This window comes from Entelurus aequoreus, linkage group LG02 (genome assembly GCF_033978785.1).
Source record: "Entelurus aequoreus isolate RoL-2023_Sb linkage group LG02, RoL_Eaeq_v1.1, whole genome shotgun sequence".
In the NCBI taxonomy this organism is placed as follows: domain Eukaryota; kingdom Metazoa; phylum Chordata; class Actinopteri; order Syngnathiformes; family Syngnathidae; genus Entelurus; species Entelurus aequoreus.
In genome coordinates this window covers 53,263,994-53,284,715 of record NC_084732.1, presented here as the reverse complement: position 1 = coordinate 53,284,715, position 20,722 = coordinate 53,263,994, and the positions used below count along the sequence as shown (strand labels likewise).

The window sequence follows — 20,722 nt, the reverse complement described above, 5'->3', positions numbered from 1 at the left end:
ACTGCTGTCATCTCTCGCTAAAAGACACCTCTGCAACCTGTTGTGCCGGGAAACTCACTCCTGCCGTAAAATGCACCCCCTGACGCGGGAGCGCGCTTACGTCACTCATCTCGAAAAGTATATCTAAACTCGGCTGTAATGACCGAAGTGGCTGAAATCGCCTCTTTTAAATCGCCTCTTTCGGCATAAAAAAGTACATAAAGTGAAATAATCCAAGTTTTCTTTACTTGTGGATGGATTACAAATTGTGAGCCTTTAATGATTTCGCCGTCATTCAAGTGGCTGAAATCGCCTCTTTCGGCATAAAAAAGTACATCAAGTGAAACACACGGAATCTGAACGTGTGTTCAGTACTGCGGGAGACATTGTTTCCACAAAACGTAGTCTGCTCAAACATGAGCATGTGGATCAGTTGATTTTCCTTAAAAAAAAATCTGCCCTCCAAAAAAACAGAGGACAGTGATGATGAAAATGCACAGGCATATTGTAAGTGAACTACTGCTTTTTGACCTGGGAAACGGTACCTCTCACACAGTAGTTTGATTTTTCTTTTTACATATGTATTTATTTTCTCTATTCTTTTACACAAAGCACTTGTCACTGTGCTAATTGTTGCCACATTTTGAGATGTGTACTAGGTGTACGTAACTTGTTTACATTGTAATATTGCACCTTTGTTACCTACCTCTAGTGTTCATTGTTACCTACCTCTAGTGTTCATTGTTACCTACCTCTAGTGTTCAAAACACTATATGCTCAGGTTGAAACATTTAATCTTTGTTACCTACCTCTAGAGTTCATTGTTACCTACCTCTAGTGTTCAAAACACTATATGCTCAGGTTGAAATATTGAATCTTTGTTACCTACCTCTAGTGTTCAAAACTATGCTCAGGCTGAAATATTGCACTTTGTTGTTACTATTCTGTGCTACTTTTACCTCTGGAGTTCCCATCCTACAATTCAGCCAGAATTTTTTTGGTCCATGTCTAAAGATAAATACATTGACATGTGATTTTGTTATTCTGTTTTTTTTTGCCAGTGCCGTAAAGCCACAATGCTTGGGGATTTGGAGTCTTGAATATTAACCGTCAAATCGAATCGTATCGTTCGGAATCGAATCGAATCGGTCTGTAATAAAAGGATATCGTTTTTTAATCGAATCGTAACCTGTGTATCTAGATGCATATCGAATCGTTTATCAGAGAGAGATGTGCAACCCTAGTGGTAATGAACGTCAAAGTTGGTGAAGTTTATTTGCTAAATTAAAAATGTATTGATTGTTCAAAGTTGTCCATTGTGCAATGTTTTAGTGCCACTTCTTTCTGCATTTCAAAAGAGAGGGAATGTGTGTGTCAAAGAGTAGTCCTTCCATTGTGTTTATTCCGGCATATGCACCTTCTTCGAATGTGTTCATACTGCAGTGTGGTCTACTGCTTCTACTGTAACACAAATACAGGGAGTCTAAAATACCTTGTGTAGCTAAATTACAATTTATTTCTGCTCACAATTATTACATACATCATATCACAGTATCATAGTCCAAAGGAGGGCTCCATCGCTGCATTTGCAGTGTGCACTACGATTAAATATGATGGCATGATTTACTTGAAAGCACAAGACAGCCACAGTAGTTCCAGGTTTCATAAGCGCTGCAGATGCACAGTCAAACATCTAGTATGAAATATGATACTGCTCACACGGGTCAAAAGGGCAGCTGAGCTACAGGCTCCTCCATCCTCTCTGCTTGCAAAGCTCAATACCTTGAAAACTCTTTTATAATTTACGTATTTGTGCTTAACTACAGGCTAACATTAAACACCAAAACATGGGTCCTTAAAGTGTGAAGTGGAGGCACAATGATGCAACTTGATCTCTTCAAGCCTAGAAAAGCAGAGTCAAGAGAACAAAAATGGTTATGTTTGTTTAATGCTGTGGGAGGCTTTTTCTTATTTTGGTGAGTCAGCATGTCTTTACTGCTCTCATTCTGTTTTTTTTTTTAGATGTGATTAGTATTTCAATTATCATGTTTGAAGTGAGTTGTCAGTCGTCCTACCATACACTGGACTTGCGTGTTCACTCAGGGCTGCGTCGTCTCCGCTTGCCAAACGCCTGGGCCCCCACGCCTGTGGGTACAAAGTTACGGTACCCCATTCCTCCCGATCGACTCAAGTAGTCGGCCAAGCGGTGGGTTACGCAGGTGGCAGTGTTGCATGACCTCTTCTGTGTTGTTGTGTTGCTGAGACAAGACATTTAATCCAATGTTTACTCTTAAAATAAAATCAAGTATATGTTTGCACTTATATTAAAATTTTTGATTGACACTTTTCATGCACATTTGTACACGACTTCTTCAAAATATGCAGTTGTCCATTTTAATCATTTGTATGATTATATGGTCATTTCTATTCTCTTGCAATACTTGTGAATTGTCCTGTGCATGTGACCAATAAAGCTGGCTTTAATGTGTTAAAAAATGCAGCTGAGATAGGCTCCAGCACCCTCCGCGACCCGAAAGGGACAAGCGGTAGAAAATGGATGGATGGATGTTTTGAATGGATGAATACGCTGCAAAGTAGTTTGCAGTGGTATTGAACTGTACAGCATCATACTGAGAGTTGTTTTTATTATGTAGTTAAAAAACGTAATAAGAATCATGAAATATGCATATATATATATATATATATATATATATATATATATATATATATATATATATATATATATTTATATATATATATATATATATATATATATATATATATATATATATATATATATATATATATATATATATATATATATATAAAGGCTGTTAAAGTTAACACATTAATGCATGAAAGTAATCACAAAATAATATTAAATTATTCATGTATAAATGCAGATTAATCATGCAATTTATTTTGACTGCACATGTTCCTTTTCCAGTAACCCTCAAGTTTGTGTTCCTTTACCTGAAACTATTTTATAGTCAGTGAAATTTGCCAGCGAGCACATCAGCCTCAGTGTCCTCACTCAACTTTGCACTGACGTTTGCATTGACCTGATCACTGACCGTAGAAGCATGTGCACTCAAAATATATTGCGTAATTAATCCGTATACATATATGATTAATGCTATATTTTTGGGTGATTTTTAATATAGTAAATTTTACAAAATGTATATGTTTTATATTAATTTACATATGTGATTAATATATATATATATATATACATATATATACATGTATATATATACATATATATATATACAGTATATATGTATATATATATATATATATATATATATATATATATATATATATATATATATATATATATATATATATATATATATATACATATATATATATATATATATATATATATATACATTTGGAATACATTTGGTTTTGTAACAACACTAATAAAATCATAATGTGTTTGAGTTGTATTTTATTGTATAAACTGAGTTACATTCATTACATGCAAGAAAACAAATGAATGATACCATTGATAACAATATTCATGCCATAAGGTAATACTGCATACTGTACTTATTGAGCTCTCTGTCAGAAGACATATGGAAATGAAATGTAGGACATTCCTCTGGTGTGAGTCATTTAAAATTGAATGCAACAGCAGTCCCAAGGGCACATACATAAAGACGAATGAACAAGCAGTAAGAAGACCAAGGAAGAGAGACCACATTTGAATATATCAATTATACGTGCTTCCGTATGGTTCATATTGCTCAGCTAGACTTCTCTTCTTTCCGGGTGTCCCTGCCCCCACATCTGTGCGAGGGTATGTTTGGAGTTTGTGAATGTCCTGGGACAGCTTGCCCAACACACAAGTGCTTAAGCCGGTGCAGCGCTTTGACACGGATCTATCTGGGCTGTTAAGGAAACACAGACGTGCAGAGACAACTGACAGTGACAAAGACATGATGCATGTTCATAGTTTTATTACATGCATTACATTGCTTAACATGGCATGCACGGAAATGGTTATTGCTTCCATTGTCAGGCTATTATTTGATATCATTTTCCATGGTGAAATTGATCATGCATGATTGTTTACATGCACTACCATGCTCAATGTTTGTTATTGATTCAATAAATGGATGCCATACAATGCATTTTGGAGTTTCATGCACTAAAACAGATAAATAGATCGATTATTACCTGTTTCCATCAGCTGGTTGGTGATCATCATCTAAAGCAAGCTGCATAAATTCTCTAATTGCTCTAAGTAACTTCTGCACATCATCGTTGGATAGAGTGACTCCATCTGTAACGGGGTCTTCCCGACTTCTGAAATACAGCATAGTTAGAGGGTTTTGTGCTAAATTCATGTTCATTTATGCACTTTACAAGAATGCAGTCACTCTCATCTTTCGTCATCTCTTACCTAGATGGTGCTGCCTGTAAGATGTACATTTGACAGAAGACCAGCACACAGGCAAGAAAAAGAGTCCCGAATTTCAGTGTAATCATGATTCTCTGTGGAACAAAAAAAACATGCACAGTCCAAAATAATACATATAATGTCTGACTATGACCTACAATTACGTCTCTATCCAAACTGGGTTGGTAAACAGTAGTTATGAATATAAAGAGTCAGTGTCTACTTACCATGAGCTGGTATTGGTGGAGATGAAAGAATAAGTGTAGGCTCAAGTGAGGATGTGCTGACCGCTCCCACAAAACAGGCTTTTATGTATGTTCCCCTGGGTTCTGTGAGCACTTGATCATGGCCGACTGGCAGCCAATCACAGGTCGCTGTAAACCAATTGAAAAATATATATCTGAAGCAAATGACATTAATGCATAATGATCAGGCATTTGCTGTTAATGTCGGCATCAAACACTATGTTTAGTTACAATAAGATGATTCAATTAATTCTGCATTAAAGCAGTTGTATGTGAAAGTTGTGTATCAGAATAACAACTTCCACATTCTCTTCATGACACATCTACTTGTGATAAGGGAGAAGGCATTGGTGCCATTGCCATGGCAACCCTGGATTCCCTGTTTTACTTGGCTATTATATAGATGGACCTGACAGGACACTGTTGTGTTGTAGGCATCTACACTATCCTTACTGTTCACGGTTTTGATAATGTTGATTGAATGACTTTTTTTTTGTTGTATCCATGTCAGTGGTTCTCAATTATCTGATGTCATGTACCACCAATAACTGATATCAGTGATCATCAACCAGTTTTCACAATCTATGACAGAAACAACAACAAGAGAAACAAGGATGGAAAAAAGACATTTCGAAGAATATGCACAGAGAATAGTATGATTGCGTCTAAGAATGAGCTAGAAATGCAACATTGGGACATGTGTACAATGAAAACAATGTAGCTGAAGCATAGGGTATTTGATACATTTTTATTAAGACAAGTTCAGACATACAGTGCACTGTGACTTGCATGACACTTTGTGACAAACATTGTCCATGGAACAACTTTGTAAGAATCAAAAGAAGAACAATCAACCATGGATGACAAAGGGACAGAAAAATTCTGGAGGAAAGGATTCCAGATCCCGTGTCAATTGAGGACTTGAATGAGACGATAGATGGAAATTCCAACTCCATGTTCCTGACAGACATGACAGAAGAGGACATATTTAGTATTGTGGAAAAAATGTAAACCCAACTGACTGTAACGAAATTCATGTGGAAACGATAAATAAGTTATTGAAGAGATTTCAGAAAATGAAAATAGCAAAAGTCGTACCGATTTATAAGTCTGGAGACAAACACCAGTTTACAAACTACAGACCTGTTTCTTGACTTCCACAATTTTGTAAAATGATAGAACAATTATTTAACAGCATAAGTAATTATAAGCATTCGTAAATGAAAGTGGAGCTCCCGCGAAAAAAACAATACGAATACAAAGCCAACATTTCAACATCAATGGCATTAATGGAAATAACGGAAGAGATTACAAATGGAATAGATAGTAAACAGTGTGCAGTTAAAGTTTTTATGGACTTAACAAAAGCATTTAACACAGTCAATCATGATATTTTACAAACGTTGTGGCATCAGAGGTTTGGTCTTGAACTGGATTGGAAGCTACTTAACCAACAGGAAGCAATACGTGAAGATAGGCAAACAAACAATATATTGTGGCGTACCTCAGGGATCAATACTGGGACCAAAATTGATTACTCTCTATATAAATGGAATTTGTAAAGTTACAAAGGACTTAAAGTTAGTATTACAGTATTTGCAGATGATACAACTGAGTTTTGTTTAGTAATACACAAAATAACAGAAGAAATGGACAAATTAAAAAGATGGTTTGACAAAAACACACGATCTTTGAATCTCAGTAACACTAAAATAATGCTATTCGATAACAGTAGAAGAGAAAGTCAAATACAAATAGACTGAGTAGATCTTGACAAAGTGAAAAAAAACAATTTTTGTCAATCAATCAAAGTTTATTTATACAGCCCTTAATCACAAGTGTCTCAAAGGGCTGCACAAGCCACAAAGACATCCTCAGCTCATATCGCACATCAGGGCAAGAAAAAACTCAACCCATTCGGCGTAATGAGAAACCTTGGAGGGGACCGCAGATGTGGGTCAAAAGTCTAGCAGCCGTATTTTGTACCAACTGTAATATTTTAATGCTAGACATAGGGAGACCCGAAAATAATACGTTACAGTAATCGAGACGAGACGTAACGAACGCATGAGTAATGATCTCAGCGTCGGTGGTGGACAAAATGGGACGGATTTTAGCGATATTGTGGAGATGAAAGAAGGCTTTTTTAGGAACACTCTTAATGTGTGACTCAAATAAGAGAGTTGTGTCAAAGATAATACTGAGATTCTTTACCGAGTCACTTTGTGTAATTGTTTGGTTGTCAAATGTTAAGGTGGTAATATTAAATAGGTGCAGGTGTCTAGCAGGACCGATAATCAGCATTTCCGTTTTCTTAGCATTAAGATGTAAAAAGTTGCTGGACATCCCTTGTTTGAGTTCATTTAGACACGCCTCCAGGTGACTACAATCTGGCATGTTGGTCAGCTTTAGGGGCATGTAGAGTTGGGTGTCATCAACATAACAGTGAAAGCTAACACCGTATTTGCGTATGATGTCACCTAGCGGCAACATGTAGATGCTGAAGAGTGCAGGGCCAAGAACCGAACCCTGTGGAACTCTGCACGTTACCTATACATACTCCGAGGTCACATTGTTATGGAATGTATGTGTGTAATAATAGATGATAAAAGGAACTGGAAATGTCATGAAAAAATATACAACATACAAGAAATACATGTCAAAAAATACATCAATACTGAATAAAGCCAAATATGTATTGGATTTTTAAAAAACACTCCATATTATCTACTGCTCGCTAGTGTTAACATATCTGAGTTATTGTACAGAAATATGGGGAAATAACTACAAATGTGCGTTTCATTCACTACAAAAACAATCAGTTAGAATAATAATCCGTCAGTCTACCCCAGGGCAGCTGTGGCTACAAAAGTAGCTTACCACCACCAGGTGTGAATGAATGATGGGTTTTTAACATGTAAAGTTACTTTGGGTACTTAGAAAAGCGCTATATAAATCCCAGGTATTATTATTATTATTATTATTAATACATAATGTTGGATATAGAGAACATTCAAAGCCTTTATTCATCCATCCATCCATCCGTCTTCTTCCGCTTATCCGAGGTCGGGTCGCAGGGGCAGCAGCCTAAGCAGGGAAGCCCAGACTTCCCTCTCCCCAGCCACTTCGTCCAGCTCCTCCCGGGGGATCCCGAGGCGTTCCCAGGCCAGCCGGGAAACATAGTCTTCCCAACGTGTCCTGGGTCTTCCCCGTGGCCTCCTACTGGTCGGATGTGCCCAAAACACCTCCCTTGGGAGGCGTTCGGGTGGCATCCTGACTAGATGCCCGAACCACCTCATCTGGCTCCTCTCGATGTGGAGGAGCAGCGGCTTTACTTTGAGCTCCCCCCGGATGACAGAGCTTCTCACCTTATCTCTAAGGGAGAGCCCCGCCACCCGGCGGAGGAAACTCATTTCGGCCGCTTGTACCCGTGATCTTGTCCTTTCGGTCATGACCCAAAGCTCATGACCATAGGTGAGGATGGGAACGTAGATCGACCGGTAAATTGAGAGCTTTGCCTTCCGGCTCAGCTCCTTCTTCACCACAACGGATCGATACAGCGTCCGCATTACTGAAGACGCCACACCGATCCGCCTGTCGATCTCACGATCCACTCTTCCCTCACTCGTGAACAAGACTCTGAGGTACTTGAACTCCATCACTTAGGGCAAGATCTCCTCCCCAACCCGGAGATGGCACCCCGCCCTTTTCCGGGCGAGAACCATGGACTCTGACTTGGAGGTGCTGATTCCCATCCCAGTCGCTTCACACTCGGCTGCGAACCGATCCAATGAGAGCTGAAGATCTTGGCCAGATGAAGCCATCAGTACCACATCATCTGCAAATAGCAGAGACCTAATCCTGCAGCCACCAAACCAGATACCCTCAACGCCCTGACTGCGCCTACAAATTCTGTCCATAAAGGTTATGAACAGAATGGGTGACAAAGGGCAGCCTTGGCGGAGTCCAACCCTCACTGGAAACGTGTTCGACTTACTGCAGGCAATGCGGACCAAACTCTGACACTGATTATACAGGGAGCGGACTGCCACAATAAGACAGTCCGTTACCCCATACTCTCTGAGCACTCCCCACAGGACTTCCTGGGGTACACGGTCGAATGCCTTCTCCAAATCCACAAAACACATGTAGACTGGTTGGGCAAACTCCCATGCACCCTCAAGGACCCTGCCGAGAGTATAGAGCTGGTCCACAGTTCCACGACCAAGACGAAAACCACACTGTTCCTCCTGAATCCGAGGTTCGACTATCGGGCGTAGCCTCCTCTCCAGTACACCTGAATAGACATTACCGGGAACGCTGAGGAGTGTGATCCCCTTTATTCATTGAATCGAAAATACTGAAATTCCATGACATAGTGAATTTGCAAACAGCTACAACTATGCACAAAGCAAACTATAATCTGCTACCCAAGAATGTACAACAATTATTCTCAACAAAAGAGGATAAATATAATCTTAGAGAAAAATGTTATTAAAAAAATGTGTACGCATGTACAAAACTTAAGACCTTCAGTATATCAGTATGTGGAATTCAATTATGGAATGGATTAAGCAAATAAATCAAACAATGTACTTACTTCACTAATTATTATTTATTTATTTACTTTGAATGTTATTACTTATGGAGTATACTGTGAATAACAGGAAGTGAATAAAAGTGTTTGCAACTGCTATGTAAAGGAAAAGGGGTAGGATTATATAAACTCTGCTTCTTCCAAATCCTTTTCGAACATGTTCAATGGAGAAACTGGAAATTGTGATGTATCATGTTGTAATTGTATGCATGTTCCAAATAAACTCAAACTCAAGCTCAAAGTTTCCACACGGTCGCTACAATAGAGAGAGTTGGCGAATGGTTTGTGTGTGCAGTGATCTGTGTAGCCAACAATGGAGTTTAGAAAAAAAACTGTATTGAAGCCCACATGTTGAAAGTGCAATTTTTATGTTGATGATGTGATTTATTAGAAAAAAAGAAAGAAGGTTATGGCAAACAGAATTGTTTTTTATTTCTCCTAAAATAAGTGTTGAAGCTAAAAAAAAAAATATTTGTAATGGATAGATGACTTAATTACCCGATAGCTGCAGCCTTAATGTACTTCATCACTTTTCCTGTGGATTTATTCCAACACTGCTGCCACCTAGCGGGCAATTTGTGTATTGTTCAAGCATGAAAAAAGATACAAATATATATTCATTCATTCATTCATTTTGCATGCTGCTTGAAGCCATCGGGGGCTGACATTTTGATGACATCACATCCTGTACACACGGGCGTGGCCATTTCAAAGAGCGTCGACTAGACAGAGCGGCTCTTCTGACTTGTTTATTTCCACAGTTGGTGTACTTTGCGCCGGTCAGAGCTGTGTCAGCCTGTCTTAGAGATCACTTTGTGTGATCAGAAACACTTTAAATGTGTCCAAACTCTTACAATCTCTCTGTAAATACAGTAGCTGCGGCATTTGATCTCTAGCACCACAGTTGCACTTGGTCTTCTTGTATAGATGTTTATTGGATATTTTCTCGGGCCAGAAGATTCAACAGTTTCCTGAGGCATCCATTGTGGAAGGCTTCGACTTTTTTCATGTCGTAAGATGTTACTCGCCAGCACTCCAAGCCATAAAACAATACAGATTTTACATTACTGTTGTAAAGTCGGACCTTTGTTCTTAAGCTATATTGCTTGGACTTCCAGATGGTGTGTAGCCTAGCAAAAGCACCCTGTGCCGTTCCGAGTCTTGCTCTAATGTCCTTTTGTGCAGAGTTGTCCTTACTGACGAGACTTCCCAGATAGGTCAAGTCCTCAACATAGTCGAGAGCGTGTCCATTCACTGTGATTGGTACATCTGGAGTGGCATTAATGCACATCACTTGTGTTTTGGACACATTTATGTTCAACCCTACCTGTTGGGCGAATTTGTTCAGTCTGTCAGTCTTCTCCTGCAGATGGATGTGCTTTGGTGCAAGGACAGCAAGATCATCAGCAAAATCTAGATATTCAAGTTGGGACAACAAAGTCCACTTTTCAAAGGGAACTACACTTTTTTTGTGGAATTCGTTCACAGTCATTATGAGAGAGTATATCCCAGCTGACAGTCAGCTGAGGGACAGACTTTGAAGTGTAGTGGTTTACATACTTTGTCGCAGCTATAAGTCAGTTGGTATTGGCTCAGACCTATGCTGTGTCCCTGAACAGGATAAGTATGATAGAAAAAGAATGAGTGATCTCCTTAATAAAAGCAAAGGTAACAATTTAACACCACGTTGCTACAAGAACTATGCATGTCCTTGCAGCTGATAAGCAGGTGCTGAAAAAAGGAGGTGAATTACCGGGAATGGCAACAATTACACTATTCCCAGTCATCCAGATGGTAAATAATTATGTCCAACTGCAGTATGCAAGGGGATGCGCTCATTGGAACACGACACAATGGAAGAAAACAGGAACTCTGCTTTGCTGGTTGTGATCAATCTTTTAATTTCATTATATGCAGAAAAACCAATTAGACAGCAATGCAATTTCCCGGGAAACCTCAAAGGGTAGCACTTTCTTTTTAAACCTCACACTGAACATCAGCTTTACAGATGCCATGTCTGTGCAAACAGTGCTTGTGGTGGCAATGATGTCTTCTGTGGTATATAATAGTATGTTGCCTTGGGACAGCAACATGGTGGAAAAACGAGGCATCTATTGGAGTTGGTGTGGTGTTTATTTAGTCAAGGGGATTGTGCATCGTGTAGTTCATTTGTAAATTGAAATAGGTTGTTCCATGCTCAAACCATCCCAAAAATTCTTAACCATAAAGACAATGTTTTAAGAACATTATAGTATCCTTTACTAACCTCTGTTAAAATTACATATGTACGTAACACATGAAGTTAGCATTAGGATTACAATTAGCATTAGCTTTAGGTGTTGTTAGCTAATGATAGCAATTTAGATAGCTGGCGTTTTGAGTTTGAGTTTGAGTTTATTTCGAACATGCAAGCATACAACATGATACGTCACAATTTCCAGTTTCTCTTTTCAACATGTTCGAAAAGGAGTAGGAAGAAGCAGAGCTTATTTAATCATACCCCTTTTCTTTTACATAACAGTTGCTAAAACTTTTGTTCAATTCCTGTTCTCAATTTATTCACAATATACTCCATACGTAATCAAAATCAAAATAAATAAATAAATAATAATTGGTGAAGTAAGTTATATTTCATATGATGAGACAAGATTATTTTGAGAATGAAAGAATGGATGAATGAAATAAATTCAGATTGTTTATCATGGTTCTTCTTCTTTGTACTTTGTAAACACTTTAAAGGCCTACTGAAATGAATTTTTTTTATTTAAACGGGGATAGCAGATCTATTCTATGTGTCATACTTGATCATTTCGCGATATTGCCATATTTTTGCTGAAAGGATTTAGTATAGAACAACGACGATAAAGATTGCAACTTTTGGTATCTGATGAAAAAAAGGCTTGCCCCTACCGGAAGTAGCGTGACGTAGTCAGTTGAACATATACGCAAAGTTCCCTATTGTTTACAATGATGGCCGCATGAAGTGAGAGAGATTCGGACCGAGAAAGCGACAATTTCCCCATTAATTTGAGCGAGGATGAAAGATTTGTGGATGAGTAAAGTGCAAGTGAAGGACTAGTGGGGAGTTGAAGCTATTCAGATAGGGAAGATGCTGTGAGAGCCGGGGGTGACCTGATATTCAGCTGGGAATGACTACAACAGTAAATAAACACAAGACATATATATACTCTATTAGCCACAACACAACCAGGCTTATATTTAATATGCCACAAATTAATCCTGCATAAAAACACCTGCGTGTTTGTTACGCTAGCTCCTAGCTCCTCTGCTAGCTCCTAGCTCCATAGAACACGCCAATACAATTCAAACACCTGATCAACACACACAATCACTCAGCCCAAAAGACCGTTCACCTGACCCAAGGTTCATAAAGCTTATATATTTTTAAAAAGTTACGTACGTGACGCGCACGTACGGTCAAGCTATCAAATGTTTAGCAGCCAAGGCTGCATACTCACGGTACCTGATATTCAGCTGGGAATGACTACAACAGTAAATAAACACAAGACATATATATACTCTATTAGCCACAACACAACCAGGCTTATATTTAATATGCCACAAATTAATCCTGCATAAAAACACCTGCGTGTTTGTTATGCTAGCTCCTAGCTCCTCTGCTAGCTCCTAGCTCCATAGAACACGCCAATACAATTCAAACACCTGATCAACACACACAATCACTCAGCCCAAAAGACCGTTCACCTAACCCAAGGTTCATAAAGCTTATATATTTTAAAAAAGTTACGTACATACGCAAAAAAAAGTTGCGCACATACGGTCAAGCGATCAAATATTTAGAAGCCAAAGCTGCATACTCACAGTAGCACGTCTGCGTCTTTGTCATCCAAATCAAAGTAATCCTGGTAAGAGTCTGTGTTGTCCCAGTTCTCTACAGGCGTCTGTGTATCGAAGTCAAAAGTCCTCCTGGTTAGAGTCTCTGTTATCCGAGTTCTTCCATCTTGACTGCATCTTTCGGGAATGTAAACAAAGAAGCGCCGGCTGTGTACTGTTGTTGCTGACTACGTTCGAAAAATACGTCCATTTCGCACCGACAACTTTCTTCTTTGCTTGCTCAGCTTCCTTCTCCATAATGCAATGAACATGATTGCAACAGATTCACGAACACAGATGTCCAGAATACTGTGGAATTATGAAATGAAAACAGAGCTTTTTCGTATTGGCTTCAATGTGGAAGGCATACCCGTGTTCGCCGGGCTACGTCACGCGCATACGTCATCCTCAGAGGCGTTTCGAACCGGAAGTTTAGCGGCAAATTTAAAATGTCACTTTATAAGTTAACCCGGCCGTATTGGCATGTGTTATAATGTTAAGATTTCATCATTGATATATAAACTATCAGACTGCGTGGTCGGTAGTAGTGGGTTTCAGTAGGCCTTTAAGTTTGAAGAGTTTCTTGAAGTGGATCATATTAGTACATTGTTTGATTGCTTTGCTTAATCCATTCCATAATTTAATTCCACATACTGATATACTGAAAGTCTTAAGTGTTGTACGTGCATACAAATGTTTTAAATTACATTTTTCTCTAAGATTATATTTCTCCTCTTTTGTTGAGAAGAATTGTTGTATATTCTTGGGTAGCAGGTTATAGTTTGCTTTGTGTATAATTTTAGCTGTTTGCAAATTCACTATGTCGTGGAATTTCAGTATCTTTGATTCAATAAATAGAGGATTTGTATGTTCTCTGTATCCAACATTATGTATTATTCTAACTGATCTTTTTTGTAACAAAGTTAGTGAATGAAGTGTACTTTTGTAATTATTTCCCCATATTTCTACACAATAACTCAGATATGGTAACACTAGCGAGCAGTAGAGAATATGAAGTGATTTTTGGTCTAGAACATGTTTTGCTTTATTCATTATTGACGTGTTTCTTGCGACTTTATGTTGTATATTTTTTACATGAGATTTCCAGTTCAGTTTATCATCAATCATTATACCTAGAAATTTGGTTTCATTACTCTTTCAATTTCGATTCTGTCTATTTGTATATGTGCTTGACTTTCTCTTCTACTGTTACCAAATAGCATTATTTTAGTTTTACTGAGATTCAACGGTAGTCTGTTTTTGTCAAACCATCTTTTTAATTTGTTAATTTCTTCTGTTATTATTTGTATTATCTCCTGTGTGTGCTCTCCTGAACAAAACGCTGTTGTATCATCCACAAATAATACTAACTTTAAATCTTTTGTAACTTTACAAATGTCATTTATATAGAGATTGAATAATTTAGGTCCTAGTATTGATCCCTGAGGTACACCACAGGATATATTTTGCGTTGTAGAAGTGTGTTCACCTAGCTTCACGTATTGTTTCCTGTTCGTTAGATAACTTCCTATCCAGTTTAAGACTAACCTTCTGATACCGTATCGTTCTAGTTTTTTTATTAAAATATTGTGATTAATTGTGTCAAATGCTTTAATTAATTAATCCATTGGTAATTTCTTCTGTAATTTCAATTAAAGCCATTGAAGTTGAAACATAAGTTATGTATCCATATTCAATGACAGCGTCAGAACAACATGACTGCAAGTTGTTTGTTGAGACTCTGACTATTGGCACATTTCACTTCAAAATGCACACCAACTGTATTTGAGATAAAACTGTTTTAGCAAATATATTACTTGCATTTAAGGAAAATCTTTTTTTTAATTGTTTGTGACATTCGGACAGTAAAATTGCCTTGTGTCAAAATATTAGAGTCATTTAAATTAAGCAATCATGTAATTTACTGTGATTAATCATGATTAACAAAAAAGCACAAATGCGATTAATATGATTAAAAAAGGTAGTCGTTTGTCAGGACTAAAATGTATTTAATCCACTCACTTTTAAACCTATAGATTATGCTTCTGGTTAGCTGCTGCGCCACCCCCACCAACGTGGTCTTGATCCCGTTATGGCTGTCACTTGCAAACCTCTGGCAAAATACTAGGGGGCAGTGTTTTCCTTCCTGTGTAGTAGCAGAGAACAATGGCCACCGATGGCTGGAATTATACATGATGTGGAACATCTGTGACTTTTATTGTGCCTGTTGCTTTGAAATCGGAGAAGAAGATTTAAAAATGGTGCTTTGGCAGGTGGTAAAAACACGAAAGGCTATATACTGGATGCAAGGTTGTATTTTTTTCGGAGGTGCACGTCAAGCTTCGCCAGATGTTTTGAAGGGGGTCAGTGAGCTGTAGCATAATTCAGCCTTTAAAGGGCTCATATTATGATTATTTTTCTCCATTTGAAAACTTTCTTGTGGTCTACATAACATTTAATGGTGGTTCTTTGGTCGAAATGCTGCATCGATTAATTTTTACAGATGCTTTTTGACCATACCTTCATGATGCGCCGTTTTGTTGGTTGGTTGGTTGGTTGGTTGGTTTGTTTGTTTGGTTGGTAAACGTTTGTTTGAACATGTATACAGTTTCAATATGATAGATCACTTATTTTCCATTTCTCTTTACAACAAAAAGGAGTAGGAAGAAGCAGAGCTGATTTATTCATACTCCTTTTCCACTTCAAAGCAAATACTAACACATATATTTACTTCTTGTTTTGTGAGCGGTCTTCTTTACGTGCTTCCACTTCGACTGCGTCATCTCCCCCCCCATTTTTTTTGTAGAATTTAGCGCTTCCATATGGAGTCAACTGACAGACATAAGTTACAACTATTGCGCTACTTTGTATTAGAAATGGCAACAGCGGAGGATGCATGTGCATGTGCATGTATGAGCCAGTCTGCCCCACCCACATCAAGAGGATAGAGGAAAAAGAAAGAGCCTATTGATTACATCGTCAGATGACAATGGCGGACTCGCACCAAGCTCTTTGGGTAAAAATGTACCTTATATGGAGATATCTGCTGAGGTCACCGTCACAAATTGGGACGTTCCAAATGGCTCATTTGGAGGAATTATGAAGGAAGGCAAGATTGTTTGAGAAATATCTCAGCCAAGTTTGATTTCAAATTTTCAGGACATATGCAAATCACAAATACATAAACACAGGTAACAATAGGTAACTTAGACTTAACATACTTGCCAACCCTCCCGAATTTTCCGGGAGACTCCCGAAATTCAGCGCCTCTCCTGAAAACCTCCCCGGACAAATATTCTCCCGAAAATCTCCCGATTTTCAGCCGGAGCTGGAGGCCACGCCCCCCCAGCTCCATGCGGACCTGAGTGAGGACAGCCTTTTTTCACGTCCTCTTTCCCACGATATAAAAAGCGTGCCTGCCCAATCACGTTATTCCATACGAGGCGTCCGGCATACCGCCGATGAGCATGGTGCAAATGGAGAAGAACTTCTCAGCGTCCGTGTTGGCGCACACGTTGCCAAAGCCGACACTGGTCAGGCTGCTGAGGGCGAAGTAGAGGGCAGCGATGTACGAGCTGCCCACCGAAGGGCCGCAGACCGTGTTGTTGACGTAGGGTATCTCCAGGCGTTTGCCCAGCTCATGGATCCATCCTTGGGGAAGAGACGGGAGGACAACAGGGTGACAAGAACTAAATCATCCAGACTAGAGATAAATTGTATTATTATGTTTATCTTACCTAAAAATAAATATATTTAGTAATTTAAAAAAATAAAAAATAAAAAATGTTTTACTATATTTTGCTAAAAACATCAAAATTAATTGTATTTTTATTTGTATTTTTTCTGACTCCTTATTACATCCAGCCATAGAATTATACATTAAAATAAACATATTTTAAATAATTAATTTTAAATGATTATAATAATTCATTTAAAATGACCATATTTAATTATTAAAATAATTGCTTGTTTATCAGCAACTTTAGCATTTTATTCATTACATTTTGAAGCTCTCAGAAGCCAAGGTATGTTATATTCCTTAAGATGTATTTATGCAAGTTTGAAGTATCAATTATCTAAACACAGTTTTGTTTGCATATTTTCAGGATATATATATATATATATATATATATATATATATATATATATATATATATATATATATATATATATATATATATATATATATATATATATATATATATATATATATATATATATATATATCAGGCCTGTTTCATGAGGGGTTTCCTCAATCATCAAAATCTCCTGATGATTGAGGAAACCCCTCATGAAACAGGCCTGTAGAGATGAAATAGTCTTGTGATTTTTTTTCCCACACATACATATGTGTATATATATATGTATATGTATATATAAAAAAACATATATATAAATATATGTATATGTATATATAAAAAACTTTAATCTTACACCTATCGTAAATAATAAATATAACTCATTTGAGGTGCTCACTATGAGGTTTGTCACACCGCTGCCTCTCCACCTGGCTGTTATCTACCGCCCCCCTGGGCCCTATTCGGACTTTATCAGTGAATTCTCAGAGTTTGTTGCTGATCTAGTGACGCACGCCGACAATATAATCATAATGGGGGACTTTAATATCCATATGAATACCCCATCGGACCCTCCGTGCGTGGCGCTCCAGACTATAATTGATAGCTGTGGTTTTACACAAATAATAAATGAACCCACGCAACGCAACGGTAATACGATAGATCTAGTGCTTGTCAGGGGTGTCACCACCTCTAAAGTTATGATACTCCCGTACACTAAAGTAATGTCCGATCATTACCTTATAAAATTCGAAGTTCTGACTCATTGTCAACAAACTAATAATAATAATAATAACTACTATAGCAGCCGCAACATTAATGCTGCCACAACGACGACTCTTGCTGACCTACTGCCTTCGGTAATGGCACCATTCCCAAATTATGTGGGCTCTATTGATAACCTCACTAACAACTTTAACGACGCCCTGCGCGACACCATTGATAATGTAGCACCGCTAAAGCTAAAAAGGGCCCCTAAAAGGCGTACCCCATGGTTTATAGAAGAAACTAAAGCCCATAAATTATCATGTAGAAAGCTGGAACGCAAATGGCGTGCGACTAAACTTGAGGTTTTCCATCAAGCATGGAGTGATAGTTTAATAACTTATAAACGCAGGCTTACCTCAGCTAAAGCCAAATATTACTGAAATCTCATCCACCTCAACAAAAATTATCCTAAATTTTTGTTTAGTACAGTAGCATCGCTAACCCAACAAGGGACTCTCCCAGTAGCTCCACCCACTCAGCAGATGACTTTATGAATTTTTTGAATAAGAAAATTGAACTCATTAGAAAAGAGATTAGAGACAATGCATCCCAGCTACAACTGGGTTCTATTAACACAAATACGACTGTATATACGACGGACAGTGCCCTCCAAAATAGTTTCTCTCTCTTTGATGAAATAACATTGGAGGAATTGTTAAAATGTGTAAATGGGACAAAACAAAACAACATGTTTACTTGACCCAATTCCTGGGAAACTTATCAAGGAGCTTTTTGTATTATTAGGTCCATCAGTGTTAGATATTATAAACTTATCACTTTGCTCTGGCACTGTTCCCCTAGCATTCAAAAAAGCGGTTATTCATCTTCTACTCAAAAGACCTAACCTCGATCCTGATCTCTTGGTAAACTACCGGCCGGTGTCCCACCTTCCCTTTATCTCGAAAATCCTCGAAAAAATTGTCGCACAGCAGCTAAATGAACACTTAGCGTCTAACAATCTCTGTGAACCTTTTCAATCCGGTTTCAGGGCAAATCAATCTACGGAGACAGCCCTCGCAAAAATGACTAATGATCTATTGCTAACGATGGATTCTGATGCGTCATCTATGTTGCTACTTCTTGATATTAGCGCCGCTTTCGATACTGTTGATCATAATAATTTATTAGAGCGTATCAAAACGCGTATTGGGATGTCAGACTTAGCCTTGTCTTGGTTTAACTCTTATCTTACTGACAGGATGCAGTGTGTCTCCCATAACAATGTGACCTCGGACTATGTTAAGGTAACGTGCGGAGTTCCCCAGGGTTCGGTTCTTGGCCCTGCACTCTTTAGTATTTACATGCTGCCGCTAGGTGACATCATACGCAAATACGGTGTTAGCTTTCACTGTTATGCTGATGACACCCAACTCTACATGCCCCTAAAGCTGACCAACACGCCGGATTGTAGTCAGCTGGAGGCGTGTCTTAATGAAATTAAACAATGGATGTCCACTAACTTTTTGCAACTCAACGCTAAGAAAACGGAAATGCTGATTATCGGTCCTGCTCAACACCGACATCTATTTAATAATACCACCTTAACATTTGACAACCAAACAATTACACAAGGCGACTCAGTAAAGAATCTGGGTATTACCTTCGACCCAACTCTCTCGTTTGAGTCGCACATTAAGAGTGTTACTAAAACGGCCTTCTTTCATCTCCGTAATATCGCTAAAATTCGTTCCATTTTGTCCACAAGCGATGCTGAGATCATTATCCATGAGTTCGTTACATCTCGTCACGATTACTGTAACGTTTTATTTTCGGGCCTCCCTATGTCTAGCATTGAAAGATTACAGTTGGTACAAAATGCGGCTGCTAGACTTTTGACAAAAACAAGAAAGTTTGATCATATTACGCCTATACTGGCTCACTTGCACTGGCTTCCTGTGCACTTAAGATGCGACTTCAAGGTTTTACTACTTACGTATAAAATACTACACGGTCAAGCTCCTGCCTATCTTGCCGATTGTATTGTACCATATGTCCCGGCAAGAAATCTGTGTTCAAAGAACTCCAGCTTATTAGTGATTCCCAGAGCCCAAAAAAAGTCTGCGGGCTATAGAGCGTTTTCTATTCGGGCTCCAATACTATGGAATGCCCTCCCGGTAAAAGTTAGAGATGCTACCTCAGTAGAAGCATTTAAGTCCCATCTTAAAACTCATTTGTATACTCTAGCCTTTAAATAGACTCCCTTTTTAGGCCAGTTGATCTGCCGTTTCTTTTCTTTTCTTTTCTCCTCTGCTCCCCTCTCCCTTATGGAGGGGGAGTTGCACAGGTCCAGTGGCCACGGATGAAGTGCTGGTTGTCCAGAGTCGGGACCCGGGGTGGACCACTAGCCTGTGCATCGGTTGGGGACATCTCTACGCTGCTGACCCGTCTCCGCTCGGGATGGTTCCTGCTGGCCCCACTATGGACTGGACTTTCGCTGATGTGTTGGATCCGCTGTGGACTGGACTTTCACAATATTATGTCAGACCCACTCGACATCCATTGCTTTCGGTCTCCCCTAGAGGGGGGGGGGTTACCCACATATGCGGTCCTCTCCAAGGTTTCTCATAGTCATTCACATTGACGTCCCACTGGGGTGAGTTTTCCTTGCCCGTATGTGGGCTCTGTACCGAGGATGTCGTTGTGGCTTGTACAGCCCTTTGAGACACTTGTGATTTAGGGCTATATAAATAAACATTGATTGATTGATTGATTGATATATATATATATATATGTATATATATATATATATATATATATATATATATATATATATATATATATATATATATATATA

The 20,722-nt window shown here is 38.5% G+C and overlaps 1 protein-coding gene across 1 annotated transcript in view; it reads right to left on the bottom strand.

The window, feature by feature from the left end:
• Positions 1–3,582: 3,582 nt before the first annotated feature.
• LOC133663557 (calcitonin-1-like) overlaps positions 3,583–20,722 on the bottom strand; it is a 33,641-nt gene continuing 16,501 nt past the window's right edge. Inside the window, exons 2-5 of the mRNA XM_062068113.1 lie at positions 4,615–4,761; positions 4,391–4,482; positions 4,165–4,293; positions 3,583–3,875 (exon numbers count right to left, since the gene is read on the bottom strand). Of these exons, the coding sequence (XP_061924097.1) occupies positions 3,698–3,875; positions 4,165–4,293; positions 4,391–4,482; positions 4,615–4,617 (402 nt within the window). The 5' untranslated portion in view covers positions 4,618–4,761 and the 3' untranslated portion in view covers positions 3,583–3,697. The remainder of the gene's footprint in view (positions 3,876–4,164; positions 4,294–4,390; positions 4,483–4,614; positions 4,762–20,722) is intronic.